The sequence below is a fragment of the Vigna unguiculata genome, chromosome 11, assembly GCF_037176805.1.
Source record: "Vigna unguiculata cultivar grain cowpea cultivar isolate G323 ecotype 2 chromosome 11, ASM3717680v1, whole genome shotgun sequence".
NCBI lineage: Eukaryota > Viridiplantae > Streptophyta > Magnoliopsida > Fabales > Fabaceae > Vigna > Vigna unguiculata.
Genome location: NC_140802.1, coordinates 34,579,495 through 34,604,133, shown reverse-complemented (window position 1 = coordinate 34,604,133; position 24,639 = coordinate 34,579,495). Strand labels below are relative to the sequence as shown.

Sequence of the window (24,639 nt, the reverse complement as noted above, 5' to 3'; positions counted from 1 at the left end):
CTAGTTGAGATTCTTGTTGGCTACTTTGAGAACCCTCCTCAACCCCTTGATATTGATCATAAAGTGTTTTCAAAGATGACAATAATTTTGATTTCAATCCACTGGCCATGCTAGATTCAAATATATAGTCAATGAAGTAATTAACAAAATCCAACTTACTCCTAGGGTCAAGCACAACAGCAATCAATAATAAGATATTAATTCCATTGGGATTTCCCCAATATTTGTCATACTTACCCTTCATCCTCATTGCCATCAATCTTATGCTCACATCAGTACTCTCAGAATATTGTCGAATCTTTTTACCAATTCCAAACACTTTCTTCATATACATATGACTAGTGACGTAAGAAGAACCAGAAATACGCATGGTAGAGTCATAAAACATCTTTAAGAATGGTAGAACAGACCTCGCATATTCCCAATCCTCTTCTAGTGGCACACCACTACTTTTGGCCATTTCAGCACCAAATTTCTTATCTTGCATATCTAGCAAGACGAAGGCATCTTTGTACTTCAAGCTTGCCTCTAACATTAGATAAGTTGAATTCCATCTAGTTTCAACATCAAGGCAAATAAGACCTTTATAAGAAATTCCCTCTTGTTCAACACATGCCTTGAATCTAGCAAATCGAGCTGGAGAAGATTTCACATATTTAACTGCACTCCGAATTTTTGAAATTGAATCTTTTATCTCTTTTAACCCGTCCTTCACAATCAAACTTAATACATGTGCGCAACAACACATATGAACATATTCTCCCTTTAAGACAAGACAATTCCATGATAACATCCTTCTTTTGAGGTATTGGACCCCAACATCATTTGCTGTAGCATTATCCACAGTGACACTAAGGACTCGCTTCAACTCCCAGTTATTCAAACAAGCCTCAACATGTTTAGCAATGAGCTCTCCTGAATGACCTGTTGTTTGAGAAAAATTCAAAATTTTCTTATGAAGCTTCCAATCTTCATCAATAAAGTGAGCTGTTAAACTCATGTAGTTTAGGTTTTGGATTGAAGTCCATGTGTCTGTAGTTAAGCAAACCCTCCCACACTGCTTTGATAGAAAAATTTTTAACTTTGCTTTTTCCTCTTCATAGAGTTCCCACATTTCACGCCTCAATGTAGTGCGGGATGGGACCTCAAACCGTGGCTGCAAGGATCGTACAAAGTCACGGAAGTCTTCATCTTCCACAAATCGAAAAGGAAGCTCAGACTTCACAAACATCTTCACCAACTTCATTCGAGATGCATTTTGGTCAAACTTAGGAATAGTTGGTGAAGGGCCAACACTAGCCCCTTCTGTAGTTGATGATGACAATTTTTTCCTTTTGAATGCTTCTCTATTAGGATTTTCCTTGCATCTTATCAGATGATTCCTCATCCCACTTGTTCCAGCCAAATATTTAATCAAATCACCACAATAATTGCACTTAGCCTTCTTCTCAGAATAAGGATCTTGTTTGGTAAAATGCCCCCACACATCTGACCGACCTTTACTATGCTCAGTTGATGATGTAGCCATACAAGGAGGTAAAGGATCAATCCCAGAAGTAGCTGGTGTGAGAGTTTCGACGGTTTCTGGCAATGTAAAATCCATCTGATCCAAGATTGCAGCTTATAAACTTGACTGTTTTGTTCTCCAACCTGATTACATATTTATATCAGTAAAAAAAATATTAGATTGAGGTATGATGAGGGAAGAATGAAATGTAAAAGACTACAGACCTGCAGATCAAAATTTAAGGTATAATGAACAAAGCAAACAGTGACTTCACCACATTTGAAGCTAAGAATATACAGAAGAAGCAAGCAAACAAATCCATAGTGAAATTCTTAATGTTGCGAAAGTGTTGTATCATAGCTTCCTTATAATTCCAATTAGTAACTTGAAAACATATTAGATTGAGGCACACTGCATGCATAGGCCTGGCAATGCACTATAATATGCAATTGACTCAGAGACACATTCATCACCGATAACATACTACACTCAAAGTCAGACATAGGAAAGGACAAATGCTCTTTGGCCATGGTTGATTATTTGTTAAAACAAAGTTTAAAAGCTGTTTTCTGGGAAATTCAGTTGGAGTGGCAGAAGTTTGGGGTGTTCTTGTTTAAGTGTTTGGTGCCAAACTCGTGTGAAATGAAAACTGAATGGTCTTTGGTGCATTTTTATGTGCCTTAAAAAGGCAAGTATCTATATATGTGGTGTTTGAAACCAATAGTGGAACTCTTCTGATTAAATAATGCATACCTTACTTTAACAGCACTTAAGTGAAAAGAAGAAAAAGCAAGCATAGAACTGGGAATGGATAATTTGCACATGATCATGTCATACCAAAATGTGTCAATTTCTCCTAAAATGTACACAGATTTTAACATGGACTCATCTCTTTATTTCTATGAATAAAACCAGAAACACAAATTTCAACGTATAATCTTCTGAAAAATTCAACACAAATTCATCCTTTAACAGATTATTTATCAGAGGGTTTTACCTTTTACTTGGACATACATAGCTAGAGTGGTAACTATAGTACTCTAAAAATGGTCCTACCCGATGGAAAATGGCTATAAACTCCTAATCATACCAAAACAAACCAGCAAACCCTTTGGATACTGATAAACCACATTGAACCAGGTTTCTTGTTTTTTTCTTCCATTTCTGCACTTCATTTATTTTTTTCAGGCAAAATCATTCTTGCTGTTTGCCCTTCTTCAAAACTTAAAAATGTGATCACCCTTATGATCATGTTCCTCTGATTTTAACTGTTATTTCTTTTGACATGTCACTTTACTGCCAAAGAGCATTTGTCCTGTAATTTATGGATGGCCAGACAATGGAAGGTTGTGGCCGCTCTCATAGTCCAATTAGCAGAAAACTATCATTATGAATGCAAGCCCTTAACCAACAACCCAAGGTTTTCTTCAAAGTAATCTATAAATAGAAAAAACAATCATTATTTCCCTAAAACATGAAATCCAATCACTAAATAGTAATCAGAAATTATAACAACACATGAATACAAAATAGAGGGCCCATACCCCAACCCCACAAGGCTAGCGGTAGAACAACAGAGTAGTGTAGTGTATTGTGATTTTCATAACTAAACAAAAAAAAGTACACCGTGCACAATCAACCAAATCATAACTGAACAAAACATCTCCAGAACAGACACAAAGAATCACACCAAAACTTGAACAAAAGCAAAACCATGATTAAGGAACTAAACCAACAACACCAAATAAATAACAAGCCTATAATTGCAGTGACAAAACAGGATAAAATATCTCACCTACCCTACTTTATCTTACCTCACCTATTATAGTAAAATATGCAAAGTTTGTTCAGGTGCAATGTTTCCAGACCTCTCAAGTGCAATCTCATAAATTTTTGGGTTTGGTTTCTCAACGCCTTCAAGACCAGAAAACACACCAAAGTCCCACTCAAATCCCTGCATCATTAAACATCATCATACTAGCAATCAAACATTCTTGTCTCTGGGTAGGTGTATAAGACAACAAAAAGACATTCTTATCCCTTTTCCATTCACGTATACATAAAGTGGAATTGCTTGTAATCAATCCCTTTAATCACCATCACCCTAACATTAAACTTTCAAATCAAGCTCAATTTTTCACAACTTTTGATGCTTCACAATTCTGTGTGTACACACAAAAATCGAATTTGTTTATTGATGGGTCAAAATTATACAGAATGGTTGAAGGGAAAAATCGAATTGGAGTAAAAATAGAAGTGAAATGAAAACCTAAAGCCAGAAAGAGATGAACAGCAACAAGAGATACCTCAGGAAGGACGACACAACCTTCGACGACGGCGGCACAACCTTCAACGGTGACCTTCGACGGCGGCGAGGCAAGATCTGTCTCGGTGGTGGTGGTTGAGTCTCGGTGGTGATCGAATCGATGTGTGTCACTCTGCTTGTGGACCCAATGTGATTCAAGGCAACGAATTGAATGAGATTCCAAGAGAAATGAAACCTACAGTTAACTGTACTGGTATAAACAGTTAACTGTTTCCAGTACAGTATTTTAAACTTTATCTTAAAAGTAGTATAGTTTAATTTTACTAATAATAGTTCAGTTATTTTTAGTTTAAAATAGTACAATTAACTTAAGTACAGTACAATTAAGTTATTTTTGCCCAGCCCTACAGAAGGGTAACCCTTAGGTGCTGAAAAATCACCCAACTAAGTGACTTGAATAGCCATTAAGCTACACTAAAGTTTTTTATATTATAGGTACTAGGATTGAAAAATAAGGGTTGATTGTGGCCAAACCTGTATTTTTGGTGATTCATATGTGTTATACCATGTGTATACGTTGTGCTTTTGGGTATGAATTGTTTGGTACTGATGTATTATGTTCTGGTATAATTGTGGATTGGTTTGGTATGGTTTCGGATGGTTTGTGTGCGTAAACAGAGGGAGAACTCTGCAAGTCTCGCCCAAGCGAGTTTATCTTGTCTACATTCTTGACTGAACTAGAGAAATTCATGACCAATATTTTTCCTTTGCATTGAATCAGCTAGATGACGAAGTAGTCCATCACATCTTCTCTCATTTGCATGCCAACTAAGGTTTTTAGCGTCTTTTGGATTCGCAAACAAACGCTTACGTCTATGCACAATTGGAATGTACTAGACTACTTTCAAAGCAAAACCTTCCTTTTCTATTTGACCATCATCTTCACTGTTGGTTTTCTGCTTGTACCATGATAACCTCACTTTGGATTGTGTTTGATCTGCCACATGTTGTTGCAGGCTTGGAAGAAACTCAGAACATAAAATATGTTGGAGGGGACATGTTTGAAGCAATTCCTCATGCTGATTCCATTATGTTGAAGGTAAATATATACAATCTTAGTATTAATTATACATTAGCATAACTTGGTCTTTGTTGTTACTTAATTGATATATCCTTTTATGGCTGCAGCTGTGCTGGTAAAAATAATTTTGAAATTTCAAAACTTTGTAGAGATACAAAGTAAAGAAGTTGGAAAATTAAAATGAAATTTAATTGAATTTATAAAGATTAAAAACATATTTTTACTATGAGTTAAAAGTAATAACAAACGTGTGACCTCTGGAACAAATATAATACAAACCTAACCAATAAGTGAAAGTAGGGCCTAGTATCTGAACTTGAGAGTGTGAACTCAGGATAACAAAATCAATCTTGATTTTCCATTTTTTGTTTTGTGATTCTGATCATTTGTATTTTGAGAATGAAACAGTGGATAATGCATAACTGGAAGGATGAGGAATGTGTAAAAATACTGAAAAATTGCGATACTAATCAAGTGCTTGGAAATATTTATAAATTACTTTTGTAATTAACTTTATAACTTCTTCATAACAAAGAATTGAAAAGCCACACAAAATGAGGCAAGATGAGAAAGCAGTATAAAGCAATAAAGATTGACGTAAACTTATATCTTATTTCACGTGGGACTTAATTATATGACGTAATTTGTTCCAGAAATTTTACATAAAGGATATCTTTTTGATTAGTCTTTAGAATCCAACCAAAGTGTTTTCTGAATTCATGAATAAGTAGCATGTGTTATAGTGTCAAAAACAGAAATACGTCATTGAATGGTTGTCCTTCATAACTAATCATTTTCTCAATTGTTGAGTTCTCATAGTCACAAATTAAATATAAAACAAAGTTGTTTGTTTTCCTTATCTTTCATCCGCTGGAAATAATAATCAACATAATTATGTGTCCACCCGCTAGTATTATAAATAGAAAAAAGTAATAAGATTTCATACCACACAATAACCTACCAAATTACATATAAAAAAAGTAGTGTCTACCAGTGAAAGTAGGGCCTAGTATCTGAACTTGAGAGTGTGAACTCAGTATATATAAAAAAAAAAAAAGAATATGGATAACAAAATCAATCTTGATGTTCCATTTTTTGTTTTGTGATTCTGATCATTTGTATTTTGAGAATGAAACAGTGGATAATGCATAACTGGAAGGATGAGGAATGTGTAAAAATACTGAAAAATTGCAAGGAGGCAATAGGTAGTGAGGGAAGGGTTATTATCATCGACGCTGTAATGGAGAATAAGGAAGACGATGAATTAATTGAGACACAAATTCTCTTAGATATGAATATGATGATGTGGTTCGGTGGTAAAGAAAGAAATGAGAAAGAGTGGGCCAACCTCATTTTCTCTGCTGGCTTCAGTAACTACAACATCACACCAACTCAAGGTTTATTTTCTATCATTGAGGTTTATCCCTAGTGTGTTACTGCTACCAAACCAGTGCATCAGAAGAACTAAACTATTTATGTTTATCATAAATTTCTATATGTTTTACTTCTTCTGCTTTTAAGTTTAACTTACTGTTCTTGTTTATCTTACATTTGAATTATGTATAATTTAAAATAATTTGGAGAAAATAAAGTCGATCATTAATTGTCAAGTTATTACCATTATCTATATTATAATATATATATATATATATATATATATATATATATATATATATATATATATTATTAACACTCTGGATTAGTAAAATTTTCTATTCAATGTATTTCATCCTTTTGTTATCCAACTTAGAATACCCGTTTTGACAGCTCTAACAAATACCAAGTAAATGTCTCGATTTGAAAAAATATATTTGGCAAATCTCATGGACATAGTCTAGGTGCAAACGACCATTCCAACAGAAGAGACCTCGAATTAAATGAAACATAAAGAGATCAATTACTATTTCTATGGAGAGGGTCCTGATACAAGCAAATCGATTACCATTCCCACACAGAGGGTGTTGTCAATGTAAATGGAACAAAATGAAATTAGTGACAATTCATATAAAGAGGGTCGTATGTAAAGAAACCATATTTTTTTAAAGAATTTGAGGTTGGTATATAGGTCATTTCATGAAGAGGATCATTAACCTAAAGAACCAACTAAACATTTTTTTTTCATTTTCTGAAGAAATGATTTGATAATCATTGGTATGACTGAAGAGAGTTTCAATACGAAAGGTAGAAATTATTTTTTTCTTTTCCTTTTTGAATTTGATGAATAATATGTACATTATGCATGATTATGTCAACACATAAATGAATGGATAATTTTTTTTTCTATTTTCTTCTACTAACACAATATATAGAAACCTTTTTGTTTGAATTATGTGTCAAAACCCTAACATGAATGCATGATAAAGACAAGGAATTTTCTTGGCATCATAATTACAAGTGGGTAGTGTATTTCCATCTAGAAGCATTTCATTCCAAAGCACCAATAATTCTATGTAACTCTTATTCATCCATGCATTGGTCTCTTTCAAATTCATAAGTCTTAACATTGCTGATAATCGCGTGAACTTAGTTGAATCGACATACAATGGAGTCTCCGCATTAGTAGTCATTATCTCATACACATGCGCTTGTGCAACATCTTTTTGGCCAACATCCTAAATCTTGTCCTCTAATTTGTCTTTTTGTATTCGGTCTTCCTTGGCAGAATCCACATCATGTTCAGTTCGGAAAACAGTTGGTAAGTCTATTAATTCACAATGTCAAATCCATGTTGTATAACTTCTAAGGAAATCATCACAATTAAGATGTTCCCTAACTTCAGTTGCATTCAACTTTCTCCCATTCAAATAATTGACACAAGGGTACATCTAAACTTTTACTAATCATCATTACTACCTTCATTACATTGCGCAAATTTTATATATTCTTCTAATCCTTTCTCATATTCAATAATGCGTTGTAAATTAATTCAATCCCGATACCTACGTATGTATATTGAAATTGCATGAACAATTTCGATAATCTTTGAATGAAGGATCACAACGCTTTTGTATTTAAGGTGTGACCCTATTCTTTTCAATAAGATTCATTTTTTTTATTTTATTGGTACATATTAATTTTTAAAGAACATATCTTAAATTTCACAATATGTTGCTAGCCTTTCACCTTGGTCTTCAATTTACAAAAAATGAAAGTGATTATCAACCACAATCAAATATGCATTCGAAGATGAATACAAAACATAGTTGGCAAATATTCAAGAATTTTAAAATGAGCATATTAATATATATATATATATATATATATATATATATATATATATATATATATATATATATATATATATATCCATAATAAACTAATAAAAAATGATTAATCTTCTTAAACTGTGCAACCGAACAATTCAAGATTTAATACATATAAATTATTAGTATTGTCTCCCCTTATGTTAATTTAAAAAAATAACAACTTCAAAAACAAAAGTCAAAGCAATACATATTTTTCGTATTAAATCTCAAACGGAAAGCTAAGGCTAACTCAATGTAAGAAAATCAAATAATATATTTAAGCGAATAGTTAATCACATATATATCTAATACAATACAAATAAACAAAATACTACAAAATTATTGCCTCATATTCGAAATAGGAACCTGGGAGCATTAAAACCAAATGACAATGGAAGAAGATGCAACAATATCCATATTTTTTATATCTACACAGTTCCACCACAATGCAACAATACCTAATCAAAAACACAACCACAAAACCTCAAGACACCATAAAAAATAATAGAGAAAAAAGAAAAATAATAAAAAACATAAACAAAACGTAAAAAAACAACCCAATCACAAAAAAGGGAAAAGGAAAAATTGTTTGTCGAAATAGGTGGCTTGTCGCGACAAGGTGTTGATGCGACATAGGTTGGCGGGGGAGAGGTGGTGCACAGGTGGCTGGCAGCGAGAGAAGCAGAATGATGCTTTAAGGAAGAAGAAGAACAAAGGTCGTGCGCCTCTGGAAATTGCAATTTTGAACCCTAAATAAGGCTTATGGCCTCAGTTCAATTTTTAAATGAGGATAAAAGCCTAAATCTGACTCGATTCCCATTTTACCTAAGGTCCAAATCCATGCTCTGAATGGCAATTTTGAAATATTAAGAATGTTTTTGGCTTCGGTTTAAAAAATCGAAGCATATAAGGGCTTTTGACCTTGGTTATGTATGACTCGAGGCAATATCTCACATAAAATAATAAAAAAAGGTGTCAGATTTGAAATTTGAACAAACTTATAAGCATTAGGTCCTTGAAACCTAAGCATAAAGAGTTATAGGCTTCAATTCTTGGAGAACCAAAGTACAAAACCATATTTTGCTTCGGCTATATATGAACCGAGGCAAAAAAATTTGTCAAAAGTTGCAAAAATGCCACCTCACTAGTGCAAAATTGCATTTTTACCTCTCCTTATAAGCCTCGGTTGGCAAGGAACCGAAGCATATAATGGCGCGGTGAAATTTTTGCAATTCCAGGCAACTTTTATGCCTCGGTTCAAGTAAAATCCGAAGCCAAAAGGGGTTATAGGCTTCGGTTCAAATAAAACCCGTGCCAAAAAGGGGTTATAGGCTTCGGCTAAACAGACCTGAAGCCAAAAACGTGGCCAGAAATTTCAAAAATGTCATTACTCGTTACGTCTTTGGCCTCGGGTGGCAGCGAACCGGGGCCAAATATCACTACATGCCTCAGTTATCAATTGAACCGAGGCCATATAGTTTAATTAGGGCTTAAAAACGCGAACCCCTTTCTTCCTCGCACGCGCTGTCTCCTCCATCTCTCTCTACAACTTCCGGCGACACCACCACGCGAGCCCCCTTGTTGTGTTGCCACCGTTGTGCTGCCGACGTCGCGTCTCGCCTCCGGCCATGCTGCCACCACTGTGCTGCCACTCTCTCTCTCTCTCTCTCTCCAATTGTTCCGACGACCCTCTATCACCACGCGAGCCCCTCTTCTTCTTCCACCAACGTTGGGCTACCACCGAACTGTCTCGCCTCTGGCCACGCTGCTCCGGCCACCGTCGCTGCACTTCTTTTTCCTGCACCTCTATTTCATGCACGAACATTTTCCTTTTTTTCCCGCAACTGTCGCGCCACGGTTCCTCCAAGGTAAATTTTCAACGCGTTTTTGTTTGGTTTTCCGTTTTGTATATGTTAATTTTCAATTTTAGTTATTGAGAGTGTTAATTTGCATTGAGATTGAAATTGTTTGGAGTGTTTTGATTAATTTTGTGAGAGGATTGAGTCTCAATTTAAGAGCATTGTGTCTTCAAATGTAGAGCATTAAGTCTGAATTTAAGAGAAGTGTAAGAACACTATAATTAAATAGGTAATATATGATGTTAAGAAAATTGTTGTTTTTGCTTTTATTTGTTACTTATGACTTTCTCTTGTGTTTATTGTTATCTGTTGTAGCTCTCGAACGCGTTGAATTGCATCATCTTCCATTGCCATCTGCTTTTTAAGCGCTCCTAGGTTCCTAATTCTAATATTTTCCTATGATGCCAATATGTTGTTTGCTTTATATATGTGATTAATTATTTGTTAAAATATGTTGTTTGCTTTTCTTATATGTGAGTTAGCCATAGTTTTCCGTTTGAGATTCAATACGAAAATTATGTATTGTCCCCGAGTTTTCATTTTGAAAAAACTACATTTTTTTTTAAATTAGATATAAGGGGATACAATACTAATAATTTAAATGTATTGAATCTTGAATTGTCTGATTGGACAGTTTAAGAAGATTAATCACTTTCTAGTAATTTATTAGTGCATATACAACTGAATGCAACTCAAGTTAGGGAACATATTATTTGTGATGGTTTCCTTAGAAGTTATACAATATGGACATGGCACGGTGAATTAATACACATTCCAACTATTTCTCGAACTAAATATCTTGTCGATTCCTCCATGAAAGAGCGATGGGAAGAGCGACAAGAAGAGCGACGGGAAGAGTGATGTGAAGAGCGAGTAGAAGAAGACAATATGGAGGACATATACGGGATGTTGGCGCAGAAGCTTTTGCACAAGTGCATGTGTGTGAGACAATGTCTGTTGATGCAGAAACTCCGTTGTATGTTGGTTCAACTAAGTTCACGCGATTATCAGCGGTTTTAAGACTTATGAATTTGAAAGCGACCAATGGTTGGATAGATAAAAGCTTCACAGAATTGCTCGTGCTCTTGAATGAAATGCTTCCTGAAGGAAATACTCTACACACTCGAAACTATGACGCCAAGAAAATTCTTTGTCCGATGGGTATGGAGTATAAAATGATACATGCATGTCCTAATGATTGCATATTATACAGAAAAGAATTTGAAGATTTGAAAAAATGTCCAAAGTGTGGGTCATCATGGTACAAGCAGAAAAGAAACAGTGAAGATAATGGTCAAATAGAGAAGGAAGGATATGCTTTGAAAGTAGTGTGGTACCTTCCAATCGTGCCCATACTTAAGCGTTTGTTTGCAAATCCTAAAGACGCTAAAAGCCTTAGATGGCATGCAACTGAGAGAAGATGTGACGGACTCCTTCGTCATCTAGCTGATTCAATGCAATGGAAAAATATTGATCATGAATTTCTTAAGTTCGGCGAAGAATGTAGAAATATTTGTTTTGGCTTAGCTACCGATGGAATGAATCCATTTGGTAATTTAAGTACTAACCACAGTTGTTGGCCCGTTATATTATTCATTTACAACTTATCTCCTGGACTCTGTATGAAGAGAAAATACATGATGTTGTCTATGATGATATCTGGTCCAAAGCAGCCTTGAAATGACATAGATGTATATCTCAATCCTCTAGTTGAAGTATTTGATGTTGTTGCTTCTGAAACTTTCATGATGCATGCAATGTTATTTTGCACCATTAATGACTTTCCAACTTATGGTAATTTGTTAAAGTACAGTGTCAAGGGTCATAAAGCATGTCCTATATGTGAAGAAAACACAGCTTCTCATCAGTTGAAAAACGGAAGGAAGACCGTGTATTTGCGCCATCGAAGGTTTTTACAAGCTAATCATCCTTATCGAGGATTAAAGAAAGCATTCAATGGACATCAAGAGAATGACAAAGCACCAACTCCATTAACTGGCATTCAAATTCATGAAAAAGTTAATAAAGTACATCATGTATTTGGTAAAACATCCAAGAAGTCATCTGCATCGAGCCCTTGGAAGAAAAAATTAATATTCTTCGACCTTCCATATTAGTCGAAGTTAGAAGTTAGGCATTGCATAAATGTCATGCATGTAGAGAAGAATATGTGTGATAGCTTGATTGGTACACTACTTAACATTCAGGGAAAGACAAAAGATGGAGTAAATGCTCGTTTGGATTTGGTTGAAATGAAGATCTGATAAGACTTGGCACCAAGGGAGGTTGGTAGGCGTATTGATTTGCCCCCTAAATGTTACACTATGTCCAGACAAGAGAAGATAAGTTTTTGCTTATGTTTAAAGAGTGTCAAGGTACCTCAAGGATACTCTTCAAATATTCAGAGTTTAGTGTCCATGCAAGACTTGAAGCTTGTTGGCCTAAAGTCTCACGATTGCCACATCTTAATGCAACAATTGTTACCTATAGCTAATCGTGGAATTTTACCCAAAAATGTTAGACAAACTATAACGCGTTTGTGTGCATTCTTCACTTCAATTTGTAGCAAAGTCATTAATCCTTTAAAGTTAGATGAACTTCAAGCCGAAAATGTTATCATCCTGTGTCAGCTAGAGATGTTTTTCCCTCCATCATTTTTTGACATCATGGTACATATACTTGTTCATCTGGTGAGAAATCAAGTTTTGTGGACCAGTATACTTAAGATGGATGTATCCCATTGAACGTTACATGAAGATTTTGAAAGGGTATGTGAAATCAATAATTGCACATTCTATACAAAGTCTCTAGATGATAAAAGCACAATACAAAATAGTGGAGTCAGTCTTGAAGCTGAGTCGCTACAATTTTCTACATCTAAAGATCAAAATCTCGTAGTAGGATCAATGACATACTATGGTGTAATACAAGAGATATAGGAGGTTGATTATACCATGGTTACTATTCCACTGTTCAAATGTAAGTGGATTGACAATAAGAGTGGTGTCAAAATAGATGAATCAGGAATGACTCTAGTTGATTTTCGAAAGGTAGGTTATTGAGACGATCCATTTATCATGGCACAACAAGCATCTCAGGTTTTCTATGTTAAAAATCCTGCGTCTGAACATTGGTTTGTCGCTCTTCATCGAAAAAAACAGATTGATCCTAATGAAGAGAGAATATGAGTGATCTTAATATTGTTGTCACCCACCCATTTAGAAGAACGATAAATGTTGATGAAATCCATCTAGTTGATGATGTACATGCAATTCGAGAAGATCACGATGAAGGAATATACATATGGCCAATCAATAACTTTATGTATGAATTTCATGTTCTTGTTAAAATTTAGGTGTTTTGTTAAATAATGTTTTATATATTATTTTATATGTTACTTATTAATGTTTTTTTATGTTTTCATTTCACAGATATATGGCTGAACATTATACTTCATCAGAGGATGAAGCACCTACTAAGAGACCCACCAGAGGAGCCACTAGGTTGAGAAAGCTCTTAATTAGAAGAGCTAAAGGTCAGAAAACACATGTTGATATTAACGTTGACACTGGTGAGCCTAGTGGTCGTTCTGGGGATGTCTTCAAAAGTTATTTAGGAATGTTGGCACGAGAGAGAATATCAATCCTTACGCCATCTTTTGATCATGTCACTGAAGTTGATCGGGAAATGATATGGCAAGATTTATTGGTAACTAATATTAATGTTATTAACGTTATACTTTGATTTTGTTGATAATATGATAAATATTGTTGATGACATTTTCTATATTGCAGCTAACATTTGATATTCCAAATGTGGCGACGCTTAAACAAAAATGTTTGTCATCGGTGGTTGAGAAATTCCATGGTTTTAAGACCAAGTTGACGTCTAGGTATGTCTTTGGACATAAAAAGAATGAAAATCCATTGTTGAAATACACTTGGATTGATGAAGACACATGGCGTCAGTTTCTTGAGCTTCAGACATTTGAGGGATGGCAGGTATGTTTATTTGAAATCATCAATAGCACAATTGATAATTATGCAAAATTTTAACTAATTCATAAAGTGGGTTTTATATGTTCCAGGTAAAGAGAAAAAAGGCTCAAAGCATAAGTGCTCAAAATAAAAACCCGCACATATTATCTCGTGGTGGGTATAGAAAACTTGAAGAGAAGATAATGACAAAAAAGAAAAACTCTAGGCCCCCACCATCTGAGGGTGAATATACCGGGCCTCCTTCACCACCATCACGTCATCAAAAGTGGAAGTTAGCCCGTTTATGCTCATCGGGCAACTACACTTCTGAATCTGCACGAGAAATCTCTGAGAAAATTGTAAGATACAATTCTTATCTAAATAGCTCATTCATGTTTTATATTGTATTTTTTTTATAAATTTTTTTGTTACATTGTAGGATTCATTGGTTGAGCAGACCTCCCAAGGAGGATTCATTCCAGAAGGTCGTCATGACATACTTGCTGCTGCAATTGGACGACCTGAGCACCCTGGACGTGTGCGTGGTGCTGGATCAGGAGTCGGCATACGCCAATTTTTTGGTTCCTCTTCTCATCAGTCTTCATGCAGTCATGGTGCTGATTATGAACAAAGAATGAAGTAAATGATCACGACGCAGGTGAGAGAAGGACTTATGTGCCAATTTGAGCATTATGGCATTTGTTCGCCGGTGGATCTTCCGCCAAAATTAGACCCATTTGTGCCTCCCATGGGTAAATTTCTTTTTTATAAGTTATGAATTGAATAAATGATATTTAATAAAGTAATTGAATAACATGAATAAATCGTTGACTCTAACAAGTAGAAGCAGAAAGGGGAGTTGTTCAGCTCCACCCGGGGATGACATGGATGACACTCATCCATGTCAGCTATATATTTAGGATGGTACAGAGAAGACACTAGTGGCTCGTGGAAAAGTATTTGAGGCAGCCACAATTCTTCATGGCATGGAGTTATTAGAGGATGAGGTTAAGGTCACGGTAGAGGAGGTTCTCATGCCGTTTGCTTTAGTTCTTGTGCCAACAAATGAGGTGTATACTATGGCACAGGCATTCCAGTGTTTCCTCGCCTGGCCTAGAGATTTGGTTGTTACTGACCCCCTGGTACAGACTCTTAAACCCACAAATATACTACATTTTTAAGTTTACATGTTTATTATATTCAAACTTAAATTATATTCCATTTTAACTGAAATTGCATCAATATAGGAAAAACCTCAATCAAAGAAGATTCTTCTCTCTTTGGACGATCCTCTTGGTGCATTGCTCCAACTTGCTGAAATCATAGTTGATAAGCCGATGCAGGTTCCTTGGGATGCTAACATTTTTGGGAGAGATCTTGACATCCCACTTTACTTGCATTCCCAAGATGTCTTGGAGCTTGCACAGGGACAAGAGGAACTCAATATTACCATTATTTAGTTATGGATGATGTAAGTCTTTTAGTCATTATATATAGTTATTTGATATATTTATCTATTTACTTATATGAAATCAATTTTTGGTTTAGGTATATGTCTGGTGTCACTGAAACTATGGGGCTGAATGATCTATATGAGTTTATAGACCCCCAACTCACTCATGAAGGCAACAAGTTTGATGACATCCAAGCATATGTGACCAAATGCTTTCAACGCGAAAAATAAATTTATTTTGTCCCTTATGTTGTTGGGTAAGTCATTTTTTGTTAAGTTATGAATATAATCAGTCATTTTAATGCATAACAATGAATTTATTTTCTTATCAGGCGTCATTGGCAGTTACTTGTGGTTTCCCTAAGGGAGAACCTTGCTATGTGGTTTTGCTCTTTGCATCGCCCTCCCACCAACCATCTTAGACAATTGATAGATTGGTAAGAACCTCGATATCAATCTTATGAATATGACATGTTATATAAAAATATCCTAACTTATTCCGTATATCATAGTTCAATTGCTGCACATAACATGTTGTTAGGGAGATCAACGACTAAGGAAAAATGTCTTGTATGGTGTTCTCTCTAGGTTTGATATTTCTATCCATATCTTTGTAATTGTTTGCTTGATTTTCTTCCTTAATTAATTGTAACGTTGTTGATATAATGTAGTGTAATAGAGAAACCGGCTCATATGAGTGTGGTTACTATATAATGTAATGGATGACAACCATTGTGCGTGCTCGTATTACAACAAATTGAGAAACGGTAATATATATTTGAATTAAAACGAATACTTTGCAATATTTCCTTTTTATATACTAACTTAACTTAATCTATTATTTTGTAGACATTCAAGAGTCCTGCCGCAATTCTCGCAAAGTCCATAAAGTTTGGTAGGATAGGATGTGCCAAATATATAATTGAAATGTACAATAGTATTGATTAGGACATGTATCTGGATTGTAAATGATTTGTAATTGTCTTTTAAATGAATTTGAATTGTGGATGTGTTATAAAATATTATGTTCTGGTTTGTGCTGGGTGCTGAACAAAATTTGCAGGTTTAAATGTGGGAATACAACCAAAACAGAAACTGTATTAAAAAAAACACCATATTAGGCCTCAGTTCTTACCAGAACCAAGGCAAAAAGCAAACATATGGCCTCGGGTCAAGCCAAAACCGAGGCCAAAAGGTGATCGAATTTTTTAAAAATTAAAAATAAATTGCACATATGGCTTCGGTTATGCTTGAATCGAAGCAGAAAGCTGGGCTCTATGGCCTCGAGTGCCTCCGAACCGAGGCAGAAGAGGGCTTTATGGCTTCGGTTCACAACCGAGGCCAAAAACGATCCTCTTTTGGCCTCGCCCTAATATGCTTCGGTTCGGGAACTGATGTAGAATATTAAAAACAATCGCTGCCAAAGCCCCTTCCTACACTGGTGCCTCGTCGTTATATGCTTTTCTTTCACAAGAACTGAAGCATATAATGTGATTTCAAATCCCAAAATTACACTAGTAATTACACCAATATAGTCCAAAAATGTACACAAATAGACAATTCAAGTAATGTAAACATATCAAATGATAACAAAAACTAACTAATCTTCCAAACAAAGTTGAGGAAGACATATATATATATATATATATATTTATATATTTATATATATATATATATATATTTATATATATATATATTTATATATTTATATATATATATATATATTTATATATATATATATATATATATAAAGTATTCTAAAGTAATTCTCAACTACTTTATCTATTTTACGTTCTTATATCTAAGAAAATACTTTGTAAGGCTTTTTCATTCAATGGACTTTCATCTTCGAAATTCTACAAAAGGTGAGTTTAAAGTTAACACAAAAGTTATATATAGCATATGAAAGTTAATAGAGTTATATATAGGATATTACCTCATCCCAATCACTTTGATAATCGCCTTGCACAATGGTTAAAATCCATTGCATGATGTAATAGCCACGTGCATAGCTCCTAGTTTGTTTATTGCACTACACCCATGGTAAATTTTCTTAGATAAATAAAATGATAATACAAAAATTAAATGAAAGATACAATATAGATACCTTGAGAGAAATCCATGTGGCCTTTATAGTGTTTCCAATTGATCTATCACTCAGTATACTATGTCCATTAAATAAACTAAAATTACAACATTAAATGTTAGAAAACATGATATTGTATATTCAAGGTCAATTTAGTAGTAGACGTTTCTTAAAATAGACTTACGTATCTACTATGCTTTTCAAATAATGGGGAGGATTTCTATGCAAAGAGGAAAACCATATAGTAGTACTCTTTCGTACTGATAGAACTAATAGCTACCAAGGACGACTGGATTGAAAATTAGTTAAAAGATATTTAAAATCCAAAAAATATATGTTATGGAATCAAAAATAAGAATACACTTACTTATCTATATATGGAGCAACGTAAATTTGTTTCTTTCATTGCATTATGGTATTTGTAATGTACTATATTTTTTTTTGGGTTTCCTATAATTCGTTGGGGGTCATGAAATGAAGGTCTATAAACCCATATGTATCATCCTTTCCCACTTCTAAACATAAACAATGTAAGTACTCAAATTTGACATTGATGACACATATTTAGTATCTAGAAAGGTAACGAAGACAAATGATTTTAAAAGTTAACTTACATCATCCATAATTGCAAAACAAATATATTTAACTCTGCATATTGATGTTCTTAACTGTGTGAATTAATTGATTGCATATTTGTGGGTATCCGATAATGTAGATTTTTACCATTATCTTGGCTATCTTTTGCTAACAAAATCAACTCCTCTTGACCTCTTAACCCACTTAACCCTCATTTTTACTTTGCTTTTGTGAATAAATACAAAATGGGTTACATAGATCTAATTATACCACTAATCCCCAATTTTGTGTCCAATTTAATGATAGGAAGCTTTTGTCTCAAGCCAAAGAAGTTGTCAACTAGAGAAGAAAGAAGAAAAAAAAGCTAAAATTAAAGATATGAACATAGTAGTTCAAGGTTGAGCGTCATTCTTAACGCATTTTTCAGCGTTGAGCACTAGCATCAACATTGAGCACCATTTGATTCACATTTATGGACGCTCAATGCCAACACTAAGCCCTATTTGGTTCACATTTTTGGGCGCTAAGCACCATAAGCCAGTGCAGAGGGTTGATTGGCTTGCATTTTTTGGACGTTGAGCGGTGCGGGGACAACGCTGAGCTGCACCTGTGCTGATGTGACAAAATTAAACCTATTTCTTTTGGATTCTCGAGGGGAAATCATCTTTGGCAGTAGAGGCACGAAAAACTCATTTTGGAGAGCTTGGAGGTGTGCTAAGGCTTGTGGGAACGACTCCATCTTCCTCTTTGTATCTCCTTTCTCTTCCATTTCTTCCATTTGTAAGCTTGAGCTCTCCATGACAATGGAGAGCTAAACCCATTTTTGTTGGGGTCAGTTGTAGCCACGAAACTTTTGTCTAAATGCAAATGCTTTGATTATATATATGCCTCTTTCATTAATTGATAGTCTTCGTGTTTCTTCACTTAATGCTTGCACTGATTTGACCATCCATTGCATGATATTTGGTTCATTGGGTATGGAAATATCGTTTGAAACCTTGAATTGGAACAAGAAAACCCAATGAAGCTTGTATATAAGAATGAGACTTTACCCATTGGTTGTCTTAAATCCTAGTGCATAATGTGGATTTGCTTATTTAGAGTTCAAGGGATTGACTCTTAATAAGGAAATTTAGGCTCACTCCACTAAGGAATTAGGGTTTGAGTAGATTTGTGGGTTGACATTAGCATATTAATGTAGAGGATGTAAAATTGTAGTTGCATAAGAGCATAGTTGGTGAATTCTAACCCCGACAATATCAATTCATGTAATTTCTAATCTTTTCCATTCACTAAGTGCCTTTAACTTCCAAAGTTCAATTTTAATAATTTATGCAAAATTTAATTTCTTACATGAAACTCAAAATATGGATTCATTCTTTAGTTTAAATTAGTTATTAAGTGCAATATCGATTAGTATTACACGAGTCTCTAACAATATCCGATCTTACCGGTTACTACTTGCGTGACCTGGTACGCTTGCCGGAGTCTTAACAATATATGATCATTGTACATGATATTATAACCTATATTAGAATAGAACAACTAATTGATTGAGCATCTAGACATAGAGTTCCTCATTGGGCTTCTAGACATAGAGTTCCTTATGGTCATTCTTAACATCCAAACTCTGTGATTAATGCCAAATTTTAATTAGAAAAGGTCTAATTGGGTTCTTATTAACAAGTTTATATTTGTCTGTAAGACATTAGGACTTGTTACATAGGGGTGTGAATACTAAAGTAGGAATTTGAGGTATATTGTTTAGTGTTTTTCATATTGATTTGATGCATTAAATCTAACCCAATGAAATCTGTAACGCATTTGTTAATTTCATCATTTAAATCCTTTCCATAATTTAGAATTTATCTTAATAAAAATTTATTCCTTTTATTATTTTAAAGTTTTTAGTAAATTAGTAAATAATAACATTTTTTCTAAAACAACGTGAGTTTGTATGAGAAAATGATATATGGACTTATCCATTTTATTACTTGTATGATTTGGTACACTTTTCAATATTGTAACATCCAATATAGGGAAAATCATTCTAAGATATTTCAATTATTCTCGGGAGCCAAGATTTTTAGAAAGACCCCCTTGAAATCCTTTTACGAAGCTTGGTATAGTGATAAGTGCCCCCGACCATGAACACTATTAAGGGATGCTCATATCTGGTTAAGAGAACTACTAATTTAAAAAAAAAGTATAAAAGTGTATTAGAGGTCAGGTTTATACGGAAGTAAGTACACAAGATATGGAAAGCTAGGACAAAGGCCCAATTGTTGGGGTGAAATTGAGCTTGGAAAACATTAAACACGGTGGGTATCTCTTTTTAAAAGGAGCCGAAAAGGTAAACAAAGGTCGAGTTTTTCGAAAATAGTTGCATAGATGAATGTAAATTTATGTGGTGAGGGGACATACTCATTAATCCAAGAACGTTGATGAATTTAATATATTATTTTCAAACTATTTAATCTATCTTACGGAAAACGATTTGATGACTCCCAAATCTTACCACTTTTCTTACCACCCAAGGTGGCAGTGCGTTTTGCATTTACTTTTTTTTTCAATTTAGGTTTAAGCAGTACACTGTGTTAGATGCGGTTAGGGAAGAATCTCTTTCTCTCCCCCCTCATTTTGTAAAACATAAGTCTTCTTCCTTGTACTAATTTCTCAATTGCCATTCTTAAACCCCCATTCTCTCACCTTAGAAAATTCCCATTGTGTTACCCTCGTTCTCTCACCCATTTGTCCTTTTCAAACTCCATTCGTGTGCACCCACCAAGCTTCACAGCAATCCCTTGTTCCTTTGCCATTGTGAACCTCTGAAGCTTCCATTTTGGGAAAAAGTGGCTTGCATAATTTTTACAGTTAACTTGCTACCTAAGAGCAATTAAATTGTTACCCACGAACGATTTTTTGCATAAAATAAAATTGACATATATTGAAAGTGCATGATGAGAAAACACAATTTCCTCCCTTACTAAATGGGTAGACCCCAACTGTGCACAACACCACCACAACCCATCTAACTTCTACTACCAAGTTGAACGTCATTTTTTGAAAAAGTTGCCTACGTGATTTTTAAAGTTAACTTGCTATCTAGAAACAATTAAATTGTTACCCACGAAAGATTTTTTGCATAAAATAAAATTGACAAATATTGGAAAGGCATGAGAAAACACATTTTCCCACTTACTAAACGGGTGGACCCCAACTATTCTTAAAAACACCACAACCCATCTCACTTCTACTAAACGAGGTTGAAATTCATTTTCAGAAAAAGTAGTCTCCATGAATTTTAGAGTTAACTTGCTACCCGGGAACAATTAAATTGCTACCCATGAAGGATTTTTTGCATAAAATAAAATTGACATATTGGAAGTGCATGGCAAAACACAATTTCCTCCCTTACTAAATGGGTGGAACCTGACTATGCACAGCAACACCACAACTCATTTGACTTCTACTAAACTAGGTTGAATTTCATTTTAGGAAAAAGTAGCCTACGAGATTTTTAAATTTAACTTGCTACCCATGAACAATTAAATTGTTACCCATGAAGGATATTTTCCATAAAATAAAATTGACAGATATTTGAAGTGTATGAGAAAACATAATTTCCTCCCTTACTAAATTGGTGGACCTTAGTTGTGCACAGCAACATAACATCTCATCCAACTTCTACTAAACTACGTTGAACTTGATTATGGGAAAAAGTAGCCTACGTGATTTTTAAAGTTAACTTGTTACCCAAGAACAATTGAATTATTACCCACGAAGGATTTTTTGCATAAAATAAAATTGATATATTGGAAGTAGTGTCTACTTCTAAAACTGTTGCAATTTACAACTGACTAAATGAGTGATAAAGCATATTATTACATTGTTACTAGTGCCTTAAACAAACTGAATCTGCAACCTGAAATTATTAGTCGTGCTTCATCGATACAAAATACATTGATACAAAATACATGGATGTCAAGCCTTATTGTTTACTTTCAATCCAAAAAGGAATGATGTAGCCTCAACCAACCCTAACCAAACCGTAAGGGAAAATAAAAAGCGAAAGAACTTGATTCAAGACTAGCCAAAAACCCTAGGTATCGTCATTCACCTAAACTCGACAAGCGAAAATGATATAATGTAAAGAAACTTACATTATAAGTGACGTTGGGCTTCTCGAACTGGCTGAGGAGCAAAATACTGAAATTAGCCTCCGGTGAGACGATGTCGAAGAGCGCATTGGAGTGGCAGTGGAGCGTAACAGAGGCTGAAGGTTTAAGCAACTCGTGGTTGATTGTGTTGAGGATCTGTACATAGTAGTTCACTACTAAAAATTTTCATATTACATGGGAATTTTTTTTGCAAATTTGTTAAAAAATTTTTGAACAAAAGACTTTTTCCTACTATTTTTCTATGAATTTTAATTGGCAGGTAATTCCTTCATGGATAATTATTTCTTACAAAATTATAAAATTTGCAAGTATTTTCTACAAAATTTGTTGCGAAAAGTGTTTTATACAAAATACTTTTCAAAAAAATTGGCAGCAATTCCTGCAATTTTTTTTTCATAATAAAATTTATAAATATTTCTTACACAAAAGAATTCAAAACAAATTTGATTAAAAATATGATTTTTTTTTTTGTAGTGGTAGAACTCGCCGGTGAATCCGACAATGTCATTCTGGTCCACTGTCTCCATGAACTGGCTTCACCTTCTTTTGCGCCTGCAGCAGCTCTTAAATTGTGAATTGAGTGACCGATTATTTGTCATGTAAACAAATATATTTTTCTGCAAAAAAATATCCTTAATAAAACTGCATATAAATATAAGGTTAAAATATAATATAGATTACTTACCAATTTTAGAATAGTATAACAATTACTTGCCAAATTTTTTTTCCAAGAAATATGCATGAAAAATTTTTTAGTTAATGCAACAAAATTCGCAGATATCAATATTGATTTCCTAAAGAAATTTTCATAAAAAACTTTGTAAGTATTATCTATAAAAAGTAATTCTAAAAAAAATTTATAGATAATTTTTACGGAAAATATTTCATTGTAAAAGCTACAAATATTTCTTATGGATAACTTTTTGCAAGATCTCCATGTTCCAAATTCTTTGCCATTCAAGAAGATAGATCTCTGCTAGTAAATCTTCCTAATATTCTTGATTTGGGAAAATCTTAGGAAATGTCTTCCGATTCACTTGTCAAATCCTACTTTGTTTCCAATCATTTGATATCTAATTTATATATATATATATATATATATATATATATATATATATTTATAACTTCTTCATAACAAAGAATTGAAAAGCCACACAAAATGAGGCAAGATGAGAAAGCAGTATAAAGCAATAAAAGATTGACGTAAACTTATATCTTATTTCACGTGGGACTTAATTATATGACGTAATTTGTTCCAGAAATTTTACATAAAGGATATCTTTTTGATTAGTCTTTAGAATCCAACCAAAGTGTTTTCTGAATTCATGAATAAGTAGCATGTGTTATAGTGTCAAAAACAGAAATACGTCATTGAATGGTTGTCCTTCATAACTAATCATTTTCTCAATTGTTGAGTTCTCATAGTCACAAATTAAATATAAAACAAAGTTGTTTGTTTTCCTTATCTTTCATCCGCTGGAAATAATAATCAACATAATTATGTGTCCACCCGCTAGTATTATAAATAGAAAAAAGTAATAAGATTTCATACCACACAATAACCTACCAAATTACATATAAAAAAAGTAGTGTCTACCAGTGAAAGTAGGGCCTAGTATCTGAACTTGAGAGTGTGAACTCAGTATATATAAAAAAAAAAAAGAATATGGATAACAAAATCAATCTTGATGTTCCATTTTTTGTTTTGTGATTCTGATCATTTGTATTTTGAGAATGAAACAGTGGATAATGCATAACTGGAAGGATGAGGAATGTGTAAAAATACTGAAAAATTGCAAGGAGGCAATAGGTAGTGAGGGAAGGGTTATTATCATCGACGCTGTAATGGAGAATAAGGAAGACGATGAATTAATTGAGACACAAATTCTCTTAGATATGAATATGATGATGTGGTTCGGTGGTAAAGAAAGAAATGAGAAAGAGTGGGCCAACCTCATTTTCTCTGCTGGCTTCAGTAACTACAACATCACACCAACTCAAGGTTTATTTTCTATCATTGAGGTTTATCCCTAGTGTGTTACTGCTACCAAACCAGTGCATCAGAAGAACTAAACTATTTATGTTTATCATAAATTTCTATATGTTTTACTTCTTCTGCTTTTATGTTTAACTTACTGTTCTTGTTTATCTTCTGCTTTTATGTATAATTTAAAATAATTTGGAGAAAATAAAGTCGATCATTAATTGTCAAGTTATTACCATGATCTATATTATAATATATATATATATATATATATATATATATATATATATATATTATAAACACTCTGGATCAGTACAATTTCCTATTCAATGTATTTCATCTTATGTTATGGAACTTAAAATGAATTAATGAATTAATTCTATTAGATGATTAATTTATAATATTATTGGCGAGCATAAATACT

General features: G+C 33.8%; 1 protein-coding gene across 1 annotated transcript; it reads left to right on the top strand.

Annotated features, from left to right (window-relative positions):
* Positions 1–4,339: 4,339 nt before the first annotated feature.
* LOC114170697 (flavonoid 8-O-methyltransferase 1-like) lies at positions 4,340–24,265 on the top strand. The gene is made up of 4 exons (XM_085669364.1): positions 4,340–4,433; positions 4,790–4,872; positions 5,993–6,271; positions 23,975–24,265. The coding sequence occupies exons 1-4, from the start codon at positions 4,340–4,342 to the stop codon at positions 24,263–24,265; spliced, it is 747 nt and encodes a 248-aa protein (XP_085525490.1).
* Positions 24,266–24,639: the final 374 nt, after the last annotated feature.